Genomic DNA, 22403 nt, shown 5'->3' on the forward strand with positions numbered 1-22403 from the left:
CCTACTTCATTTTTAGGTTTTCCAAAAAAAAAAAAAATAAAAAACCAAACCAATCAACCAATCACAGCATAAACACATTTCTGAGGAAATTTCTGCAGACTTCAAGGTTTTCAACTTCCTGTGTTTGAACCCTTTCCTTCCGCAGTAGCTAGCACCATTGAACAAGCATCATAGAACATAGAAGCGTGGAGCAGGCCCACATTTTGGGTGTGGGATACCAAGTTAAAAAAAACAAACAAACCTGCTCTGGTTACAGTACTGTCTTGTTGCAGACCTTTGCCCTCTGACCTTTTGTTTGCCTCTTCTGCTGAGCACAGAAGAGATGGAGGATGCATTTCAGTAGTGGAGTGCAGTCTGAACAAGAGCTGTGTACTTAAGGCATCTGTATTTGTGAAGGAAAACAACAACAGGTCAGAGAACAAGGTCACTGGTTAGCACCATGGATGTACTAGGAAAGCATGGGCTTGGAGAGAGGAAAGTAATAAGGAGGCTGTTGCAACAATAGCTTCCCTGCACTTATTTGCTTAACATCTCTCCTAATACACACACACACACCCATTTTCCCAATCTGGCTGTAGTTTCTTCTTCAGAGAGACTCTGCACATGGAAGGATTACTGAAAAGGAGATAAGTTGTGTCAATTAGTCACTTGGGTCATGTGTCATGTTGTGAAAATGCAAACAGCTTCAGGCTCTCTTGTTATGTGCTGGTTCTTATTTCCTGCCTGTTTCTGCTCAGAGGGGGAACCAGCTCATGATCTGATGGAATCCATTCACCACATTAAGGGGGCAGCTAGGGAAAGCCCATCCCCCACTAAGCACTGCGCAGACACAACTGTTAATACACTCAGTGGACAATGCAGCTGCACGGCCACAGAAGCTCTTCACTTTCTACACCATGACACCTTCCACAGGACAAACAGCGAGATTTCATTTTCGGGGTTTCAGTTTTTTTAAATCACAGCCGAGTTTTCAGTCATTTTCTGTTCCCTCTCAAATGCACCAGAAGCAAAAGAGTAGTTCTGTCATGAACCACAAAAGGACCACAAACATAGTGCCTGAACTTTAACTGCTAGTGGTACATGCTCTGTGCATCTTGGCATAGCTGCTGCCCACAAATGTTTGCCCATTCTTGCAACTCAGTCTTGCATTAATTTGACCTGGGTCACTGACTTCACATAGAGCCATACTTTTACATTGGTGCTACATGATTCCACTTTGACCTCCCAACCCAGCATAAATCTGTTTAAAATAGAAAATAGGCAATGTTGATTTCATTCTGGGAACTCACATGATAATAAAACCCGAAAATGAACATCTTGCAGCATTCCTTCCACAGTACAGTGCCCACAGAGGGAAACTCCAATGTCTTTATCTTCCCTGTACTACTATCAGCCCTCCCCTATCAGAACAATACACTCACAAAGAGAGGTGTTCTCAGCGAGAACACTACATCTCCCTCCCATTATTCCTCAGGCAAATGAAAGGATATGCAATGGGCACTCAGCATCAGTGAGCTGCTCAAAATCCCAAGTTCCAGGGGATAGGGGAGAGGGGGGATTGGTCCCTTATTTGCTGGCAGTTGCCACTTTCTCGAAATCCTCAGCATTGCAGAATTCCTTGATGGTGACGGTCAGCAAGTTGCTGGTGACATCGGTGACCACCACATTGGAGCATGGCGACATATCTGGGCGCCAGTCTCCAGCCTCCTCAGACTCAGAAGGTGGGCTCTGGCCCCCACCAGGTGGGGTCCGCTTGCTAGCCGCAGACTCTGGAGGGATGGACAGGTCAAGTGCCTCAGACTCACGCCAGTCGGGAACAGCAGGGCTGGGTGCTTCAGGCAGCAGTTTGGGGGGTGGGTCATCAGGGTCATCTGAGCGAGGTGGTGAGGGGCAGTCAGATGCAGAAGAACTGGAACTGTGGGTATAGGCCCGGTTGGTGCCTGTGCTCAGAGCCAGGGCCAGGCCACAGGTCCCCCTGCCCTGTGAGCTCTCCTCTTCCCCCTGCCCTCGTTCCCCTTGCTGGCTGGCGAGGGAAGGCTTGTTATAAACAGGAAAGGAACCGTACTTCATGTGCCGGATCTGGGTACGCAGAATGCTTTCACTGAACTTCTTGCTCTTGCCAATGACCCTGTTGCGGGAAGGGATCTTTGACCGGGCCAGGGATGACTTACTGCCTTTGTCAATGACCTTCAGGTTCAGAATAATGCGGCCACGCTTCGGCTCCCTTGGCTTTACTTTGCGGTTGAGGATGCGCACCGTCTCCGAGAAGGGAGAGACTGGGGGTCGTAGGCTGGTGCCACTCTGCCCAGACTGGGGGTCCACTGGACGAGGCAGAGGCCTTCTGGACATGCGATGGCAACGGCGGATGTCCTTCTTGAGACGATGTGCTGCTGCACTTGAATGCAGCTTTGGCGAGACACTTGACCCAGGCTTAACCGCAAAGTGCACATCTCCAATACGCAGCGCTTCTGCCTGGGCACGTGCCTACAAGGCAAAAATGGAGAAAAACACAAAACAAAACATAAAATGAAATTATAACCAAACTCCCTTCTGGCTGGTGTCCTATTCCATAGTCTGAAGCATTTTACAACTGCCAAATTTCTTTATGGTGCTAAACGCTCTGATCTGTATATCATAGCCAGCACTGGCTCTCTGTAATTTGCCACATAAAATTCAAAAGTCTTGCTATAGCCCCATTAGGCTTTTTATACAGCCTTTCCATTTCCTGGGTGTTGCCTATTGCCCTCTGCATTTGTTGAGGTCTTCACAAGACAATTTTCTAGCTATCCTCCCTTTGTCAAGGTGGAGACTCAAACAAACTTGCCAGTCCATTTAGCTTCTTGTAGCCCTCTTTGTGCAATTATTTACCTACTGATCTTTGTCCTGACCTGCATCTGTAAGAGTTCACTCAAGAGGGGGAGTTTATTCTGAAAGGATGGACTCCACCTTAACCGGGATGGAACCAGGCTGCTGCTGCTAATGTTTAAAAAGGAAATAGAGCAGCTTTTAAACTAAGATGGGGGGAAAGCAGACAATTGCCCAGGGGCAGATGGTTTGGTGTGGAGTATTCTTGAAGGATATTCTAGAATCAGAACATTTAGGGAGTCCCAATAGAGAGGTTTCAAAAATGGTGAAAGAAAGCCAAAAGTGCTTAAGATGGAAGCAGAGTAAAGATATCAAGGTAACCCTGTCATCTTCTCAGCAGCCTGTAGAAACATGAACAAAACACAATTTGAAGTGTCTGTATACAAATGCTAGAAGTCTAAAAAATAAAGTAGGAGATTTAGAGTATAAAGCACCGAATGATGAGGTAGATATAATAGGCATCTCACAGACCTGATGGAAGGAGGACAATCAATTGGACACTGTGTTACCTGGGTACAAATTATATTGCAATGATAGAATAGATCAAATTGAAGGGGGGATTGTGCTATATGTTAAAGAGGGAATTGAATCAAACAAAACAAACGTTCTGTGTGACACAGATAGTAGTCTGGAATCCATATGGATAGAAACTTCATGTGTGAAGGAAAAGAATAAATGGATAGGGTTATACTAACTGTCCCCCAGGACAGAATGAGTAGACAGATGAAGAAATGTTTTCAGAGATTAGGAAAGCTGGTAAATTGGGCAACAGTATAATAATGGGTGATTTCAACGATTCTAACATTGACTGGATAAATGTTACATCAGAGAGTGCTAGGGAGGTAAATTCCTAAACGTCATAAATTACTGCTTCTTGGAGCAACTAGTCCAAGAACAAATAAGGAGGAGGAGCTATTTTAGATTTGGTCCATAGTGGCATGTAGGACAAAATACGGGAGATAACTGTCGGGTCCGCTGGGAAACAGTGATCATAACATGATCAAATTTGAGCTGATATCTGGGGTGACATTGCTAAAGAAATCTACCATAGCAGAAATTAAATTTTCAGCAAGGGCGACTACAATAAAATGAGGGAAATGGTTAAAAAGAAGCTAAAGGGTGTGTGGCAAAGGTCAGAAGTGTAAACCAGGCATGGATGTTGTTTAACAATACCATCATGAAGTCCAGACCAGATGTATTCCACGTATTAGAAAAGATAGAAAGAAGAGAAAACGAGAGCTGGCATGGTTAAAAGGTGAAATGAAAGAGGCTATTACAGCCAAGGAAAAACATCCTTTAAAGAATGGAAAATGGATCCCAATGAAGACAATAAGGAGGGACATAAGGACTGGTAAGTTACATGCAAAGAACTGAAAGCTAAAAGAAGAATATAAAGAACAACTTTCTAAAGAGGCAAATACACTTCCCCCTCCGAATCCGCAGTTTCAGCATCCGCGGATTCAGTTATTCGCGATTTTAAAACCAAACAAAAATTTTAATTTTTCGGGCTATTTTAAGCCTTACTTGGTGGTCTTGAGAGACTACGGGAGCTCAAGGCAGCCATTTCCTGTGAGCAATCTGCACAGGGCAGGAGTGTGGGAAGATTGCTTCTACCCCGAAAACCTGCTAGACTACCAGGTAAGGCTTAAGGGGGGCTTACAGGGCTTAAAATAGCCGGGGGGAAGCGGGGGTTAGGAGCAGAACTGGCCCGAATATTAATCGCGTTTTTTAAAAAAATATTTACGGGCCGGCTCTGTCCATAACCCCCGTGGATAAGGAGGGAGAAATGTACTCATAGTAATTTTTTTTTTAGGTATATCAAAAGCAGAAAACCTATGAAGGAATCTGTGGGACCTTTGGATGATCAAGGAGTAAAAGAGGTGTGCTCAGGGAGTATAAGGCCATAGTGGTGAGAGTGAATTAATTCTTTGCTTCAGTTATTATGGAAGATGATGTAAGAAATCTTCCTGAACCAGAAATGGTTTTCAAGGGTGATGTGGCAGAGGAATTGAAAGAAATCTTGGTGAATCTGGAAGATGCGGCTGTACTCACTTGAGGAAAGAAGAGAACGGGGAGATATGATTGAAACATATAAGTACATCACGGGACGCATCGAGTCAGAAGATGATATCTTCTGGCTCATGGGACCCTCGACCACCAGAGGGCATCCGCTGAAGATCAGGGGAGGGAAGTTTCATTGCGACTCCAGGAAGTACTTCTTCACCGAAAGAGTAGTGGATCATTGGAACAGACTCCCACTCCAGGTGATAAAGGCCAGCAGCGTGACGGATTTTAAGAGAAAATGGGATACTCACGTGGGATCTCTAAGGGAGTAAATTCAGGGGAGGGGATACTTGGAATGGGCAGACTTGGTGGGCTATAGCCCTTTTCTGCTGCTTTTTTCTATGTTTCTATGTTTCTATGTACTAAGCCAAATCGACAAGTTAAAGGGTGATAGATCACCTGGACCTGATCAAAGGGTACTGAAAAAACTCAAACATGAAATTGCTGATCTGTTGTTAGTGATCTGTAACCTGTTGCTAAAATCGTCTGTAGTACCTGAAGATTGGAGAGTGGCCAATGTTACGCCAATTTTTTAAAAATGTTCCAGGGGAGATTCAGGGAATTACAGACCAGTAAGCCTGATCTCAGTGCAGGGCAAAATAGTGGAAACAATTATAAAAAATAAAATTGTGAAACATGTAGTCAAACATGATTTAATGAGACAGAGTCAGCATGGCGTTTGACAAGGTCCTGCATGAAAGACTACTTTGAAAAATTGCAAACCATGGAATCGAGGGTGAAATACTCACGTGGATTAAAAACTGGTTGGCGGATAGGAAACAGAGAGTGGGAGTAAATGGACAATACTTGGACTGGAAAAGCGTCACGAGTGGCGTGCCGCAGGGTTCGGTGCTTGGACCCGTGCTCTTCAACATATTTATAAACAACCTGGAAACTGGTACAACGAGCGAGGTGATTAAATTTGCAGAGAAGTGAAGACACAGACGGATTGCGAAGACCTGCAACATGAGAAACACGCTCAAGAAATGGGCGGCGACATGGCATATGAGGTTTAATGTGGATAAGTGTAAGGTGATGCATGTCGGTAACAAATCTTATACACGAATACAGGATGTCCGGTGCAGTACTCGGAGAGATCCCCCCAGGAAAGAGACTTGGGAATACTGGTAGACAAGACAATTAAGCCATCTGGGCGGCGGCGAAAAGGGCAACAAAATGCTAGGAATGATTAAGAAGGGGATCAAAAACAGATCAGAGAAGGTTATCATGCTGCTGTACGCTCCCACCTAGAATACTGCGTCCAGCACTGGTCGCCGTACATGAAGGACATAGTACTAACTCAAAAGGGTCCAGAGAAGAGTGACTAAAATGGTTAAGAGATTGGAAGAGTTGCCGTACAGTGAGAGATTAGAGAAACTGGGTCTCTTCTCCCTTGAAAAGAGGAAACCGAGAGGGAACATGATCGAAACGTTCAAGATAATGAAGGAAATAGACTTAGTAGATAAAGACAGGTTGTTCACCCTCTTCAAGGTAGAGAAAATGAGAGGGCACTCTCTAATTTAAAAAGGGATAGATTACATACAAACGTAAGGAAGTTCTTCTTCACCCAGAGAGTGGTAGAAATCTGGAACGCTCTTCTGGAGGCTGTTTAGGGGAAAACACCCTCCAAGAATTCAAGACAAAGTTAGACAAGTTCCTGCTGAGCCAGAACGTACACAGGTAAGGCTAGGCTCAGGGCACTGGTCTTTGACTTAAGGGCCGCCGCGTGAGCGGACTGCTGGGCACGATGGACCACTGGTCTGGCCCAGCAGCGGCAACTCAAACATTTTACAATACATTTACAGGGGTAGGCCAACATAAAAGAAGCACCCAACCCCCTTGTTTCATCTCTCAAGGCTAGAAACTGTCTTCGTCTATCCTGTATAGTTTTAGTTACATCAGGATAGAAACATAGAAAAAAGCAGCAGAAAAGGGCTATAGCCCACCAAGTCTGCCCATTCCAAGTATCCCCTCCCCTGAATTTACTCCCTTAAAGATCCCACGTGAGTATCCCATTTTCTCTTAAAACCCGTCACGCTGCTGGCCTTTATCACCTGGAGTGGGAGTCTGTTCCAATGATCCACTACTCTTTCGGTGAAGAAGTACTTCCTGGAGTCGCCATGAAACTTCCCTCCCCTGATTTTCAGCAGATGCCCTCTGGTGGTCGAGGGTCCCATGAGCCAGAAGATATCATCTTCTGACTCAATGCATCCCGTGATGTACTTACATGTTTCAATCATATCTCCCCGTTCTCTTCTTTCCTCAAGTGAGTACAGCCGCAATTTTTTAAATCTTTCTTCATACATGAGATCCTTGAGCCCCAAGACCATCCTGGTGGCCGTTCGCTGAACCGACTCGATCCTCAGCACATCCTTTTGGTAGTGTGGTCTCCAAAACTGAACACAGTACTCCAAGTGAGGCCTCACCATGGCTCTGTACAACGGCATCATAACTTCAGGTCTCCTGCTGACGAAACCTCTGCGGATACACCCCATCATTTGTCTTGCCCTGGAGGAAGCCTTCTCTACTTGACTGGCAACCTTCATGTCCTCACTAATGATCACCCCTATATCCAAATGCGTTGTCCACGAAAAATAGTTGCAGATTTTCTTAAGAACAGTCTCAAAATAGCATTGAGGTCTTGTTCAAAGATGAAATTTACTATCAAGGTAGCTCTCTCCTTGACATCAGTAAAAATTCTCCAGGACAGCCGTCAAATTTTGTAACTCATTTTCAGTAACTACTTTCTCACCAAGAGGAATACCATTAGGTGTGGAATTCTTTTTTGAAACCGATAAGAAGTATGCTTTATTTATTGGTGGAATCTGGTCTGGAGGAAAATTCAAATTTTCTATCAAGAGTTTTTTTAAAAGACCTCTATTGGTGTCTCCGCTGGTATTTTTGGACAGTTTAAAAAGCACAGTTACTTACCGTAACAGTTATCATCCAGGGACAGCAGGCAGATATTCTCAACAGTGGGTAACGTCACCGACGGAGCCCCGCAGCGGACAGCCTTGCAAGCAAACTTGCTTGAAGATCTTTATAAGAGCTTAAGAGTGCTGCACTGCGCATGCGCGAGTGCCTTCCCGCCCGAGTCAGGGTGTGCGTCTCCTGTGAGGTACCTCAGTTCAGATAACTAGCTAAGTAGCCAACCAGGAGAGGAGGGTGGGTTGTGAGAATATCTGCCTGCTGTCCCTGGATAACAACTATTACAGTAAGTAACTGTGCTTTATCCCAGAACAAGCAGGCAGTATATTCTCAACAGTGGGTGACCTCCAAGCTAAGCATAGTGGGATGGAGGGAGTGTTGGCAAGTTATGAAAAAAAATTTTGTAAAACAGACTGACCAAAATGGCCATCCCTTCTGGAGAAAGTATCCAGACAGTAATGAGAGGTGAATGTATGAACCGAGGACCAAGTGGCAGCCTTGCAGATTTCCTCAATAGGAGTTGATCTGAGGAAAGCTACAGATGCCGCCATTGCTCTAACTCTGTGGCCCGTGACTCGACCCTGCAGAGGGAGACCAGCCTGAGCATAGCAGAAAGAGATGCAAGCAGCCATCCAGTTAGATATGGTTCGCTTCGAGACAGGATGCCCCAACTTATTTGGATCGAAGGAGATGAAAAGTTGTGGGGCTGTTCTGTGAGGTTGAGTGCGTTGCAAGTAGAAAGCCAAGGCACGCTTACAGTCCAAAGTATGGAGCGCCACTTCTCCAGGGTGAGAATGAGGCTTTGGAAAAAATACTGGAAGAACAATAGATTGATTGATGTGAAATTCTGAAACAACTTTAGGCAAGAATTTTGGATGAGTTCGGAGGACCACCTTGTCATGGTGGAAAACTGTGAAAGGTGGATCTGCAACCAAAGCTTGTAACTCACTGACTCTTCGAGCAGACGTGAGAACAATCAGGAAAACTACTTTCCAAGTAAGATACTTGAGATGAGCCTTATCAATTGGTTCAAATGGAGATTTCATCAATTGAGCCAGGACAACATTGAGATCCCAGACCACTGGAGGTGGTTTGAGCGGTGGATGAACATTAAAAAGTCCTTTCATGAAGCGGGAAACCACATGGTGTGCAGACAGAGGTTTCCCCTCAAGAGGCTGATGAAAAGCAGCAATCGCACTGAGATGGACATGGATAGATGCAGACTGGAGTCCAGATTGTGATAAGTGAAGTAAATAATCCAAAACCGAAGCCAAGAAACATAGAAACATAGAAGATGACGGCAGAAAAGGGCTATAGCCCATCTAGTCTGCCCACTTTAACAATCCCACCCCCTGAATTTACCCCCCTAGAGATACCACATGTGTATCCCCTCTACATTTTATTACCTCCCTAGAGATCCCACATGTGTATCCCATTTCCTTTTAAAATCTGGCACGCTGCTGGCCTGAATCACCTGAAGCGGAAGTTCATTCCAATGATCGACCACTCTTTCGGTGAAGAAGAACTTCCTGGTGTCACCATGAAATTTCCCACCCCTGATTTTCAGCGGATGTCCTCTTGTGGCCGAGGGACCTTTAAAAAAGAAGATATCATCCTCCACCTCAATACGGCCGGTGATCTATTTAAACGTCTCTATCATGTCTCCTCTCTCTCTACGTTCTTCGAGTGAGTATAGCTGCAATTTATTCAGCCTTCCCTCATACGGGAGGTCTTTGAGTCCCGAGACCATCCTGGTGGCCATTCTCTGAACCGACTCAACTCTCAGTACATCTTTTTGGTAATGTGGCCTCCAGAATTGTATACAATATTCCAGATGAGGCCTCACCATGGATCTGTACAACGGCATAATAACTTCGCGCTTCCGGCTGATAAAGCTTCTTCGGATACAACCCATCATTTGTCTTGCCTTTGAAGAAGCCTTCTCCACTTGATTGGCAGTCTTCATGTCTTCACTAATGATCACCCCCAAATCACGTTCCGCCTTGGTCCTAACTAAGGTTTCACCATTAAGTGTATAAGTTTTGCATGGATTCCTGCTGCCGAGGTGCATGACCTTACATTTTCTAGCGTTAAAGTTTAGCTGCCAAGTTGAGGACCAGTGTTCCAATAGAAGTAGGTCCTGCGTCATACTATCTGGTAAAGTGTTCTCACTTACAATGTTGCATAGTTTGGCGTCATCGGCAAATAATGTGATTTTACCCTGAAGCCCCTGAGTCAGATCTCCCACAAATATGTTGAAGAGAATCAGGCCCAAGACCGAGCCCTGCGGCACTCCACTGATCACCTCTGACATTTTGGAAGGGGCACCATTCCCCACCACTCTCTGAAGTCTACCGTTTAGCCAATCGCTGACATTGGCTCCATTTGGCGAGTAGAACATCAAGTAGAAAATCTAGTCCATTTCTGGCTGTAACACTGCCTAGTGGACGGCTTTCTGGAAGCTACAAAAATGTCCTGTACAGATTGAGAAAACTGTAGAGAGTCAGTTAGGTTGAAAGGTACCAAGCTGTTAAGTGTAGAGACTGCAGATTGGAATGAAGTAAGGATCCTTGACTCTGAGTAAATAGAGAGGGAAAAACTGGTAGAAGAGGCAAGGGGAGAGCCAGGGAAGAGCGTATCCAGAGGACTAACGAGTGGCTACACGGATGGTGCAAGGAGATGAACTTCGGATTCCTGAACAATGGAGAGGCACTGCAGGGACTTCAGGGACCAGACGGACTCCACCTGACCAGAAGAGGTAAGAACGTCTTCGGACATCGACTAGCCCGCCTACTTCGTAGGGCTTTAAACCACGTAAGTTGGGGGAGGGTACCCACTCAAATACCAGTGCAGTAAGTAACTATCCTGGAGAGGTAAGTCGAAACTCCATTTCTGAGTCTGAGGTAAGTACACACATTGAAAACAATACTACAGGAGTCACACTAACTCAGGCGGGAAATTCTCCACAGGGACTTAGCAAACACAAGTTATGGAGGGCTATGTATGTTAATGCACACAGTTTAGGCAATAAAATTCTGGAATTGGAGACGGAAATAATGAACGTTGACCTAGACGTGGTGGCGATATCCGAGACTTGGTTCACGGACTCACATGGGTGGGACATGGCTATACTAGGTTACAACTTACTTCGTCGAGACAGAGAGGGCAAGTTAGGAGGAGGGGAAGCACTATACACTAAAGAAGACATCAAAGTTACCAGAATCACAGATGTCAAGTACACCGGGGAATCCCTCTGGGTGAACCTGGCCAGGGGAAACGACAAATGCCTGTATCTTGGTGTGGTATACAGACCTCCAAGACAACAGGAAGACAAGGATATAGAATTAATTTAAGACATAGAGAACATCACTTTGTGTGGGGACACAGTACTGTTAGGGGACTTCAACATGCCCGATGTAGATTGGAACACACTTTCCGCTACAACCAGTGGCAGCAGAAGGCTATTAACCTCCATAAAGGGAGCACGACTCAAACAAATGGTATTGGAGCCCACTAGGGATCAGGCGATACTGGACCTGGTACTCACCAATGGAGAAAGCATCTCGTAGGTTTCGGTAGGCGATACGCTAGCCTCCAGCGACCACAACATGGTATGGTTCAACCTCAGGAAAGGTTTCACTAGATCAAACACAGCAACAAAGATCCTCAACTTTCAGGGCACTGACTTCAAACGCATGGGAGATTTCGTTCATCGGGCGCTGCAAAACCAAGCTGAAACCGATAATGTAGAGGCTATGTGGTCAACCTTGAAATCTACCCTACACGAAGCAACAAACCGCTATATAAAAACAGTAAGCAAACGACGGAGAAACAATAAACCCCAGTGGTTCACTGCGGAGATCTCGGACCTCGTTAAAGAAAAGAAAAAAGCATTTATTTCCTGCAAACGATCAATCAGGAAAAAAGGAGGCAAAAAAGACTATCTGGCCAGGTCTAAAGCTGTCAAAACAGCAGTCAGAGAGGCCAAACTTCAAATAGAAGAGAATCTAGCAAAGAACATTAAGAAAGGGGATAAATCCTTCTTCAGGTACATTAGTGATAGAAAAAGAAACACAGATGGGATAGTACGCCTTAAGAAACCGGACGGGAATTATGTAGAATCGGATTCCGATAAAGCCGAACTACTAAATGAATACTTCTGCTCAGTCTTTACCTGCGAGGCGCCAGGGTCCAGTCCACAGTTGCAGGCAAGGCAAAGCTCGGAAGACCCATTTCAGAATTTCGAGTTTACACCCAGCAGCGTCTACTGTGAGCTTTCAAAACTCAAAGTGAACAAAGCCATGGGACCGTACAATCTACACCCAGGGTGCTTAGAGAGTTGTGTGATGTCCTGGCGGAACCGTTATCCGTGCTCTTCAATCTTTCCCTGAGTACAGGAAGAGTCCCGTTGGATTGGAAGACAGCTAACGTCATTCCACTCCACAAAAAGGGATGCAGGACGGAGGCTACGAATTACAGACCGGTGAGTCTCACATCAATAGTGAGTAAACTCATGGAAACACTAATTAAGCATAAATTAGATACGATCCTGAACGAGGAGAATCTACGGGATCCCCATCAACATGGATTTATAAAGGGAAGGTCCTGCCAATCCAATCTAATCAGCTGCTTTGACTGGATAACAAGAAAGCTGGATATGGGGGAGTCCCTGGACGTCGTGTACTTGGACTTCAGTAAAGCTTTTGATAGCGTCCCACACCTCAGGTTATTGAGCAAGATGAATTCGATGGGATGAGGAGAAACATTAACTGCATGGGTCAATGACTGGCTAAGCGGTAGACTTCAGAGAGTGGTGGTTAACGGTACCCTCTCCGAAACGTCGAGGGTGACCAGTGGAGTGCCGCAGGGCTCAGTCTTGGGCCCAATCCTCTTTAACATATTCATAGGAGACCTGAACTCAGGGGCTTCAAGGTAAAATAACATTATTCGCCGATGATGCCAAACTATGCAACATAGTAGGTAAAAGCACTTTGCCCGACAGTGTGACGCGGGACCTACTTCTTACTGGAACATTGGTCCTCGACTTGGCAGCTAAGCTTCAATGCTAAAAAATGTAAGGTCACATGCACCTTGGCAGCAGAAATCCGTGCAGAACTTACACCCTAAATGGTGAGACCTTAGCTAGGACTACAGCAGAACGAGATTTAGGAGTGATCATTAGTGAAGATATGAAAACTGCCAATCAAGTGGAGAAGGCTTCATCCAAGGCTAGACAAATGATGGGTTGTATCCGCAGAAGTTTCGTCAGCCGGAAGCCTGAAGTCATAATGCCGTTGTACAGATCCATGGTGAGACCTCATCTGGAATTGTGTACAATTCTGGAGGCCACCAGGATGGTCTCGGGACTCAAGGATCTCCCATATGAGGAAAGGCTGAGTAAATTGCAGCTATACTCACTCGAGGAACGTAGAGAGAGAGGAGACATGATTGAGACATTATATCACGGGCCGTATCAAGGTGGAAGATGATATCTTCTTTCTTAAAGGTCCCACGGCCACAAGAGGGCATCCGCTGAAAATCAGGGGCGGGAAATTTCATGGTGACATCAGGAAGTATTTCTTCACCGAAAGGGTGGTTGATCATTGGAATGAACTTCCACTGCACGTGATTGAGGCCAGCAGCGTGCCAGATTTTAAGAAAAAATGGGATAGGCATGTGGGATCTCTTGGGGGGGTGAAGTTGGGGGGTGGTCATTAGAGTGGGCAGACTTGATGGGCTGAGGCCCTTTTCTGCCATCGTTTTCTATGTTTCTAAGTAAAGGCTCCCTGGTGCTGAGTTGAAGTAGAAGGGAGTACCACAGTTGTCTGGGCCACCGAGGAGCTATCAGAATCATGGTGGCATGTTCTGTCTTGAGTTTGACAAGAGTATTGAGAATCAGAGGGAAGGCATAGAGAAACTGACCCGTTCAGTCCAGGAGGAAAGCATTTGCCTCGAGACGCTGGGGAGAGTAAATCCGGGAGCAAAACTGAGGCAGTTTGTTGTTGAGGGGAGACGTAAAGAGGTCTATCTGAGGGGTCCCCCATTGAGCAAATACCTGACGGAGAGGCGAGGAGTTGAGTGTCCATCCGTGAGGTTGCAGAAGACGACTCAACTTGTCCACCAGACCGTTGTGCTGACCTTGAATGTAGACAGCTCTGAGAAAGATGTTTTGATGGATTGCCCAATCCCACAGCTTCAGAGCTTTTTGACAAAGGGAGTGAGATCCTGTACCTCCCTGTTTGTTGACATAGTACATGGCGACTTGGTTGTCCGTCCGGACGAGGACTACGTTGTCATGAAGAAGGTGTTGAAAAGCTTTGAGAGCATTGAAAATCGCTCTGAGTTCCAAAAGATTGATGTGACAAAGACGATCCGCGGGAGACCAATGGCCTTGGGTACGAAGACCATCTAGATGGGCTCCCCATGCATAGGTTGACGAGTCTGTTGTGAGAACTTTCTGATGAGGGAGAGTGTGGAACACAAACCTCTGGAAAGATTGGAAGAGAGCATCCACCAGTGGAGAGACTGCTTCAACAAAGGAGTTACTGTAATTTGTTGAGAAAGCGGGTCGGTAGCTGTTGCCTCTGAGATGCCAGGGTCCACTAAGGTATGCGAAGGTGAAGTATGGCAAAAGGTGTCACATGAACTGTAGTGTAAGCCTCTTTGAGATCCAGAGAGCAAAGCCAATCTCCCTGATTCATCAGAGAATATAAGGTTGGTAAAGAAAGCATCCAAAACTTCTATTTGACTAGAAATTTGTTGAGGGCTCTGAGATCTAGAATGGGTCGCAAATCCCCCGTCTTCTTTGGGACTAGAAAATAACGGGAATAAAAGCCCATGTCCCGTTGGTTTAAGGGAACTTCCTCGACAGCTCGAAGGTGAAGAAGAGCCTGAGCTTCCTGAAGAAGAAGGGGAAGTTGCGACAAATTTGAAGGACACTCTATTGGAGGGCGATCTGGAGGTACCTGAAGAAAGTGAAGTGAGTATCCGTCCCGAAGGATGGTGAGAACCTAGAGATCTGAGGTGATCATCTCCCTCTGGTGATAAAAATGGTGAAGACGACCTCCTATTGGCAGAAGAGAAGTCTGATGAAGGGCGGTTGGTATGCTCAGACTGGGAATGTCAAAAAGACTGAGCTGGTTTAGCCACAGCAGGAGTCTGAACTTTCTGCTGTCATTGTTGCTGTGGTGGCCTTCTAGGCAGAGGCCTGGAGAAAGCTGGCGTCGTTTTTTGAGGATAACGACGTGGTGGTTGTTTGTATGGCTGAGCAGGAGGAGTCTTAGGCTTCGGCCGAATTAAGGAAGCAAAAGAGTGCTCATGTTCAGAGAGACGCTTTGTAGCAGCTTCAATAGAATCATCAAAAAGTTCATTTCCCTGGCAAGGCAAGTTGGCTAGACGGTCCTGCAAATTGGGATACATATCAACAATGCGGAGCCAAGTGAGGCAACGCATGGCTACTGCAAAAGCAGAAACTCTGGAAGAGAGCTCAAAGGCATCATATGTGTCTTGCAGCATGAAGAGTCGATGTTGAGACAGAGTCCGAATAATTTGTTTAAATTCCGGAAGACTGTGTTCCTCAAGAGCCGGGTAGAACTTAGGCATCAATTTGAGGAAATAGTTAAAATAAGCAGTGAAAGTGTAATTGTAATTGAAAATTCTGTTAGCCATCATGGAATTCTGATATAGCCTATGGCCAAACTTGTCCATGGTACGGCCCTCCCTGCCTGGAGGGACCGCAGCGTAGAGCTTAGATGGTTGAGCTTTCTTTAAAGAAGATTCCACAACCAATTGAGATTTCTCAAATCCTTTGCAAGGTAAGGTGCGATACCTGGATTCCAGCTTGGATGGAATGGCTGTAATGGAATAAGGAGTTTCCATATTCCTGAAGAAAGTTTGCTTTAACACATGAGTCATAGGAAGCCTCAAGGTCTCCTTGGGTGGATGAGGTAACTCCATGTCAGCCAAGTACTCAGGAGTGTATTTGGAATCAGAATGGAGATCCAGCTGAAGAGCTTTCCCCCATGTCAAAGACAAACCTCGCAAAAGAGGCAGACTTCGAGGTAGAAGGAGTGCGAGACTTAGGAACCACCGAATAGGAAGGAGAAGCCTCTCTGGAATATTGAGAAGGAGGCTCAGAATCCAGGCGCACAGTGATTGAAGAAACTCCACTACCTATGACAGGAGGAGTCAGAGAGTGCTTGCGCTTCAGAAGCCTTGATGGTGAAGTCCCCGGGGTTCGAGGAACAGAGTGGGTCGAGACTGGAGGAGAAGGCTCCCTCGGAGGCGGTCTTGAAGGAGGAGTCTTTGACCTCGATGGACTTCGAGGAGAAGCAGCCAGTGTAATAGCTTTGCGAGACTTATGTTTAGATTTTGTAGAAGTCTCGACAGCCTTGGATAAACGAGGCATAGAAAACTCAGTATCCGGAGAAGGAGAGGACTGCTGCTGAAGAAAAGACTCCTGACTGCGCTTGGAAGCAAGATGCTTCGAATGCCTCGAGCGATGCCTCGATTGAGGTGGAGGAGACTATGTCCCAGGAGGAGGCGGAGTCACTGGATAAGTGACGAGACTTCCGAGACTTGCCTCGAGGTGCTTCATGAGGAGGTTCCAGCTGATGCTCAGGCTGGCTCGCAGGAAGCAGGGTCGAGGCCAGGAGGAGCTGAGCCACGACCGAAGAAACCTGAGTGGCTTTCAACATGTCCTTGAACATGGGCACCGAGACGAAGGGATCGGGTCTCAAAGGTGCAGCAGTGCGCTCCAAAGAGGGCGACCTCGAGAATGAGTATTCCCTATGTTTGGAGGCATGCTTAGCTGGAGGTCTCGAAGAGGCTGGCAGGACCTTAGGCACGGCCTGGGATGCCTGAGACTCTGGAGGCTTCTTAGGAAGGGTACCTGAAGGAGAAACAGGAGACTTACTCAAAGAAGACTTCGCAGGAACTGCAGGTGAGGCCTTCGAGACCGAAGGTGTCGAGGTCGAGGCCTTAGTTGAAGCAGTCACGGGCGTCGGGGTCGAGGCTTTGGAAGTCGAGGCCAAGACGCGTTCAGTACACTGTTCCATCGTGCCAAAGAGTTGAAGAATATTAGCATGGCATCTACGAAGGTCTTGAGGCTGAAGAGTAGCACAGCGCGAACAAGAATCGGGGCAAAGAGCGGGACCCAGGCAAGTGATGCGCCAACGATGAAGGTCAGTGAGTGAAATAACCTTGCCGCACTGGCTACACTTCTTGAACCCGGTAAGAGGCCGGGACAAGGGTCAGCGGCCAGGCCTAGGCCAAAAGGCTGCTGGCCGGAAAAGAAAAATTAAAATTTTTTTTTTAAAGAATGGGAACGCGAGCACAGCGACTTAGAAAAAATAACAAAGCCGCGGTGTTGAGAAGGCAACAAAGGGCTGCAGAGCTGAAGTGAAGAGGACTTTCGGCTCCACGGAAAACGTTGAATTGAGGTACCTCACAGGAGACACGCGCCCTGACTCGGGTGGGAAGGCACTTGTGCATGCGCAGTGCAGCACTTATAAGCTCTTTTAAAGATCTTCAAGCAAGTCTGCTTGCAAGGTTGTCCGCTGCAGGGCTCCGTCGGTAACGTCACCCACTGTTGAGAATATGCTGCCTGCTTAACCTGGGATAACGCTAAGATTCAAACGATGGTTGACATTCTCAATCTGTTCAATCTTGCGTGCAAACAAATTTTGTTCCTTAACAACTGAAAAAATAGAGTTTTTTAAAGTAATAGACTCAGTCTGAATCTTATCTAGACATTCCTGTTTAACTGTCTTGAGCTGTTTTCCCGAGTTTCTCATCCATTTTCTTTATGGCCTCAAAGAGTATATCAAGTGTAATACCAGGACTCGCTGTAGGCACTCCAAGTCCCACAGAGCTCTTCTTCGGGTCTTGGTCTCCAGCAGAGGGTATAGTTCCTCCCAGACTCAGCTCCGGGGTTTCCTCCTCCTCTGTCCCGGGGCTGTAGTCTCCGCTCTGCATCCCTGCTGGACATGGGGGTAAAGAAATCGTCGGTGGAGACAAAGATATCAAAAGTTCTATTGATTCAAGCGCTCCCTCGCTTGAATCTTCAGCGTAAGTCAATCCATGCTGGGGTGACTGAGGTTCAGTAGAGGTCTGCCGCCCAAAGAAATGCTGGAGCATCGGCCGAGCTGGAGAAGAAGTGAGAGCAGAAGTTTACATGGCTCTCAGTTCCCTTCCTCTTCATATGAGGCATACTGGCTAGTGGCAAAAGAACAAAGAAGCAAAGAGAAACAGGACAGCCAGAGCGTCACTGAAAAGTTGAGGTAATCAGGCAAGGAAATCGGAGCGATCTGAGCTCTGCTAACTGCCGTCCACCATCTTGATTCTCCTCTCTCAGCAGCGGCAATTCTTATATTTTTATGGGTCAGCCAAGGGAGGTCTTGTCTCACCGATTTTCTCGACTTCTTTGAAGGTATGAATAAACATATGGATAAAGGCGAGTCAGTTGATGTAGTATATCTAGATTTCCAGAAAGCTTTTGACAAAGTTCCTCATGAGAAGCTCCTGAGAAAATTAAAGTGTCATGGGATAGGAGGCAATGTTCAATGTGGATTAAGAATTGGTTATTGGACAGAAAACAAAGGATAGGGTTAAATGACCATTTTTCTCAATAGAGGAGAGTAAATGGTGGTGTGCCACAGGGATCTGTACTGGGACCGGTGCTATTTAACTTATTTATAAATGATCTGGAAATTGGAACATGTGGACTGTGAAAAACTGCAGGAAGACCTTAGGAAATTGGAAGACTGGGTGTCCAAATGGAAGATGAAATTTAATGTGGACCAATGCAAAGTGATGCACATTGGGAAGAATAATCAAAATCATAACTACCGGATGCTTGGGTCCACCTTGGGGATCAGCACTCAGAAAAAGATCTGGGTGTCATTGTGGACAATACACTGAAACCTTTCTCCCAATGTGCGGCGGCAGCCAAGAAAGTAAACAAGATGCTAGGAATTATTAGAAAAGGGATGGTAAATAAGACTAGGAATGTTATAATGCCTCTTTATCACTCAATGGTGCGACCTCAACATGAGTACTGCATTCGGTTTTAGTCTGCTTATTTCAAAAATTATATAGTAGCAATAGAAAAGGTTCACAGAAGAGCGACCAAGAAGATAATGGGTATGGAGCTCCTTTTCTATGAGGAAAGACTAAAGAGGTTATGGCTCTTCAGCTTGGAAAAGAGACAGCTGAAGGGAGATATGATTGAAATCTACAAAATCCTGAGTAGTGAAGAATGGAGGGGAGCTTACAGGAACAGTGGATCAAATTTTTACTGCATCAAGATTTACAAAGACTAGGGGACACTCAATGAAGTTACAGAGTAATACTTTTAAAACCAATAGAAGGAAATATTTTTTCACTCAAAGAATAGTTAAGCTCTGGAATGAGTTGCCAGAGGATGTGGCAACGTTTAAAAAAGGTTTGGACAAGTTCCTGGAGGAAAAGTCCATAGTCTGTTGTTGAGACAAACATGGGAGAAGCCACTGCTTGTCCTGGATTGGTGGCATGGAATGTTGCTCCTATTTGGTTTTTTGCCAGGTACTTGTGACTTGGATTAGCCAAAAAGTGTTGACCCAGCACGGTACTGTTTTTGGCCGACCTCAAAAGCAGCTTTGTGAAGTTAGAACTGTGGGGTGGGGAAAGCTTTAACCTGGCTGGTGGTGTTACACCAACAAGATCCACAGACCTTTCTTTAAACACACTGTTGATGGTAACAGAGAAATCACCACACAGTATATTTTGACTCCTGAAGCAGGCGTTCTGATACGCAAAAACATGGTACAGTGTTGGGTCAACACCCCATTTTCCAGTAGCATCTAGAGTAGGGGTGCCCAACGCGTTGATCGCGATCGACAGGTTGTTCGCTCAGGCGACCCCAGTCGATCGCACAGCAGGTTCCCTTCTTCCCTTCTCTTTTTTTCCCCTCCTGACTGGCCCGCCTCTTAAAGAACGCTGGCCAATCAGAGAGCTGGAAGGGCGGGGTGAAGGTCGGTGGGGGACGGAGCTCAGCGCATCACAAGAAATAGAAGCGCCTGTAATGATTGAGGTAAGAGCGAGGCCTAATGCTGCCCGATATACAATTTAAAAAACCCCAAAATCGGCCTCCCAATCAGTGGTGTACCGAGGTGGGGCGGTACGCCCCCGCCCCGGGTGCACGGCTTGGAGGGATGCACAGCCGTCCGGGTCCTCCTGCCCTTCCTTTCCACCGGTCTGCGCACGGAGCTTGCACCCGCCGCCCAAATGGTGCTGTTGGTTATCGCGAGACTCGCGGGAGTTGACGGCACCATTCGAGCGTCGGAGCGGGACCAGGCAGGCGCGAGCCCCGAGCGCGGACCGGGGGAAAAGAAAGGCAGGATGACCCGGACCTGGCCAGCTGTGCACCCCTCCAAGCCGTGCACCCGGGCGGATCGTCCCCCTTCTAAATCCATTGTACTTGTCTTTTATTCAGTTCCACTAATGAGCATTGTGACAGGCAGTTCTTATGGGGCAGTTCTTGGAGGTATTTCTTTGTTTTTCTGTGCCTATGTATTCTATTAATTTAACTTCCTTATTCCTGTGGGGATCTCCAAAGGGGACGAATGGGAGACGGCCGGTGGCAGGTGGTACTTTAGCAATTCTTACAGGTTGCCATAGGCCTCAGGAGCTGTCTTCCCTCTGCCGTGGTCCTGCCCCTCCTCTAAGTCAGAGACAGGCTTGGGGCAGAGGGAAGACAGCTCCTGAGGCCTATGGCAACCTGCAAGGATCGCTAAAGTACCAGCGATCCTCTCTGCAGACTGCTCCCTGCTGGAATTAGGTAAATGGATGTGGGGAGGGTAGGCCTTCGGGGGAGGGGGGGTGCAGTCCTTCAAGGGGTAGTGCAGGCCTTCAGGGGGGGAGTCAACCTTTGAGGGGGGAATGTGCAGACCTTCAGGGGGGGTCAGGCCTTCGGGGGAGGGGGGCTGTATAATAAAAAAATATTTGGACATAAATACAAAGTACACTCGGTGTGTATATATATATATGTTTAGCATTTTTATTGTTGGTAGATCATTTTGACTTGGTCATTTTAAAAGCTCGCAAGCCCAAAAAGTGTGGGCACCCCTGATCTAGAGCAAGTACAGTATATGGGCTGCAGCAACATGCTTAGGCCGACCACACAAACCGCCCTGACCAATGTGCTTTTGGGATCATTTGGGTGATGCTGGGGCTTCCTCAGCTCAGTCTGTGCCTTTTCCTTCCCTTTTTTCGATTACCATTAATCTGGTCCCTCTCTTCACTGCTTTTGCTTTCCTATAGTTTTCTGGAGTTCATTTATTTTACTTTTTATTATTTTACTTTTTATTATTTTGATTGAACAAAGTGGTTTATAGATTCTGGTAAAGAGAGAATATCAAGTTTAATACACAAACATTCTAGTACAAGAGTAGATACTCATTCAAGCCTCTACCTCTTCCGAGGCTACCAAAGAGGATACAAAAACTGCTCACATCTCTATTAATTCAATCTGCTAGGTATTGAGGAGGGATGGTTTTACCATTTACCTTCAGCAGGAACGTTTTGGGTTTAGGGCCCCTCTTCTTTGGTCCATATAGTTCTCGTTCCCTCTCCCTGAGTAGAAAAAACAAAAATTTAAGCAGCAATATTTTCTAGATAGTGAAAAATCTGCAGGAATAACATTCAGCTCATAGTGGTTAGCTGTTGTTAAGCCGCTGACTACTGTGGGCAGAACTGAACCTCGTTATTCAATAGGCTGGCCACGTCGATACCTCAACATTGAATATCTGGTTATGTGTAGTCACTTGGAAGTTAGCCAGGTACCAGATGATAGCTAAACTGGTGTCCTGTTAGCTCAGAAGATAAAGTTGACAGCTCTTTTGCTATCTTAAATTTATCCACTTACATATCAATGCCACCCGTCTGCAAACTGCTTTGCCCACAGACCACCCCTGTACTAACCAGAGAATACAGGGGCAGTTAGTTCTAGTGATATCCGATTCACATATTCTTTTTTGAAACAAATCAAGTTGTTCATCTCCAGCTGTGCCACACTGCAGAACAAAAGGCCTGCTACCTGCCATCACACATTCCCCTTCTCTCATACAGGAGCCCTGTCTCCTTCCCTTAGGAGCCTAGCCCCTCCACTCCATCACCTTCCCCCATGGCACTCCTCCTTCCCAAACCTTTTGACAGCGTTTGGAATCCACTCTTGGATGTGCCCTGTCATAGAATTGGTTAGGTAATGGGCAGCACTCTGGATCCCACTGCCTTGTGAAGGACACACACGGGACCTGTTTGGGCCACGAGTGTCAGTGTCAGCAGGCACTGTCGGGAGAGTAAGCTCCTACTCTATATGCTGTCAAGGTTTGCTCTTTTGGAAACACAAAGGCATTCTCACATTTTGGCTTGGATTTTCTAAATGGTGCCGGTAGGTACCCAAACTCAGTAAAGAATGCTGTTGAAACAATGTTTTTAACCGAGTTTCAAGACTGGCACCTCTGTAGGCGTGATTCGCATCATAGCGCCGGAAACGTATGCCAAGAAAA

At 46.3% G+C, this 22403-nt stretch overlaps 1 protein-coding gene across 1 annotated transcript in view; it reads right to left on the bottom strand.

Moving 5' to 3' along the window:
* Nucleotides 1-250: 250 nt before the first annotated feature.
* CBX6 (chromobox 6) overlaps nt 251-22403 on the bottom strand; it is a 43984-nt gene continuing 21831 nt past the window's right edge. Inside the window, exons 4-5 of the mRNA XM_033929466.1 lie at nt 21402-21468; nt 251-2484 (exon numbers count right to left, since the gene is read on the bottom strand). Coding sequence (XP_033785357.1) covers nt 1567-2484; nt 21402-21468 — 985 coding nt within the window. The 3' untranslated portion in view covers nt 251-1566. The remainder of the gene's footprint in view (nt 2485-21401; nt 21469-22403) is intronic.

Source organism: Geotrypetes seraphini, chromosome 2 (assembly GCF_902459505.1).
Source record: "Geotrypetes seraphini chromosome 2, aGeoSer1.1, whole genome shotgun sequence".
Classification (NCBI taxonomy): Eukaryota; Metazoa; Chordata; class Amphibia; order Gymnophiona; family Dermophiidae; genus Geotrypetes; species Geotrypetes seraphini.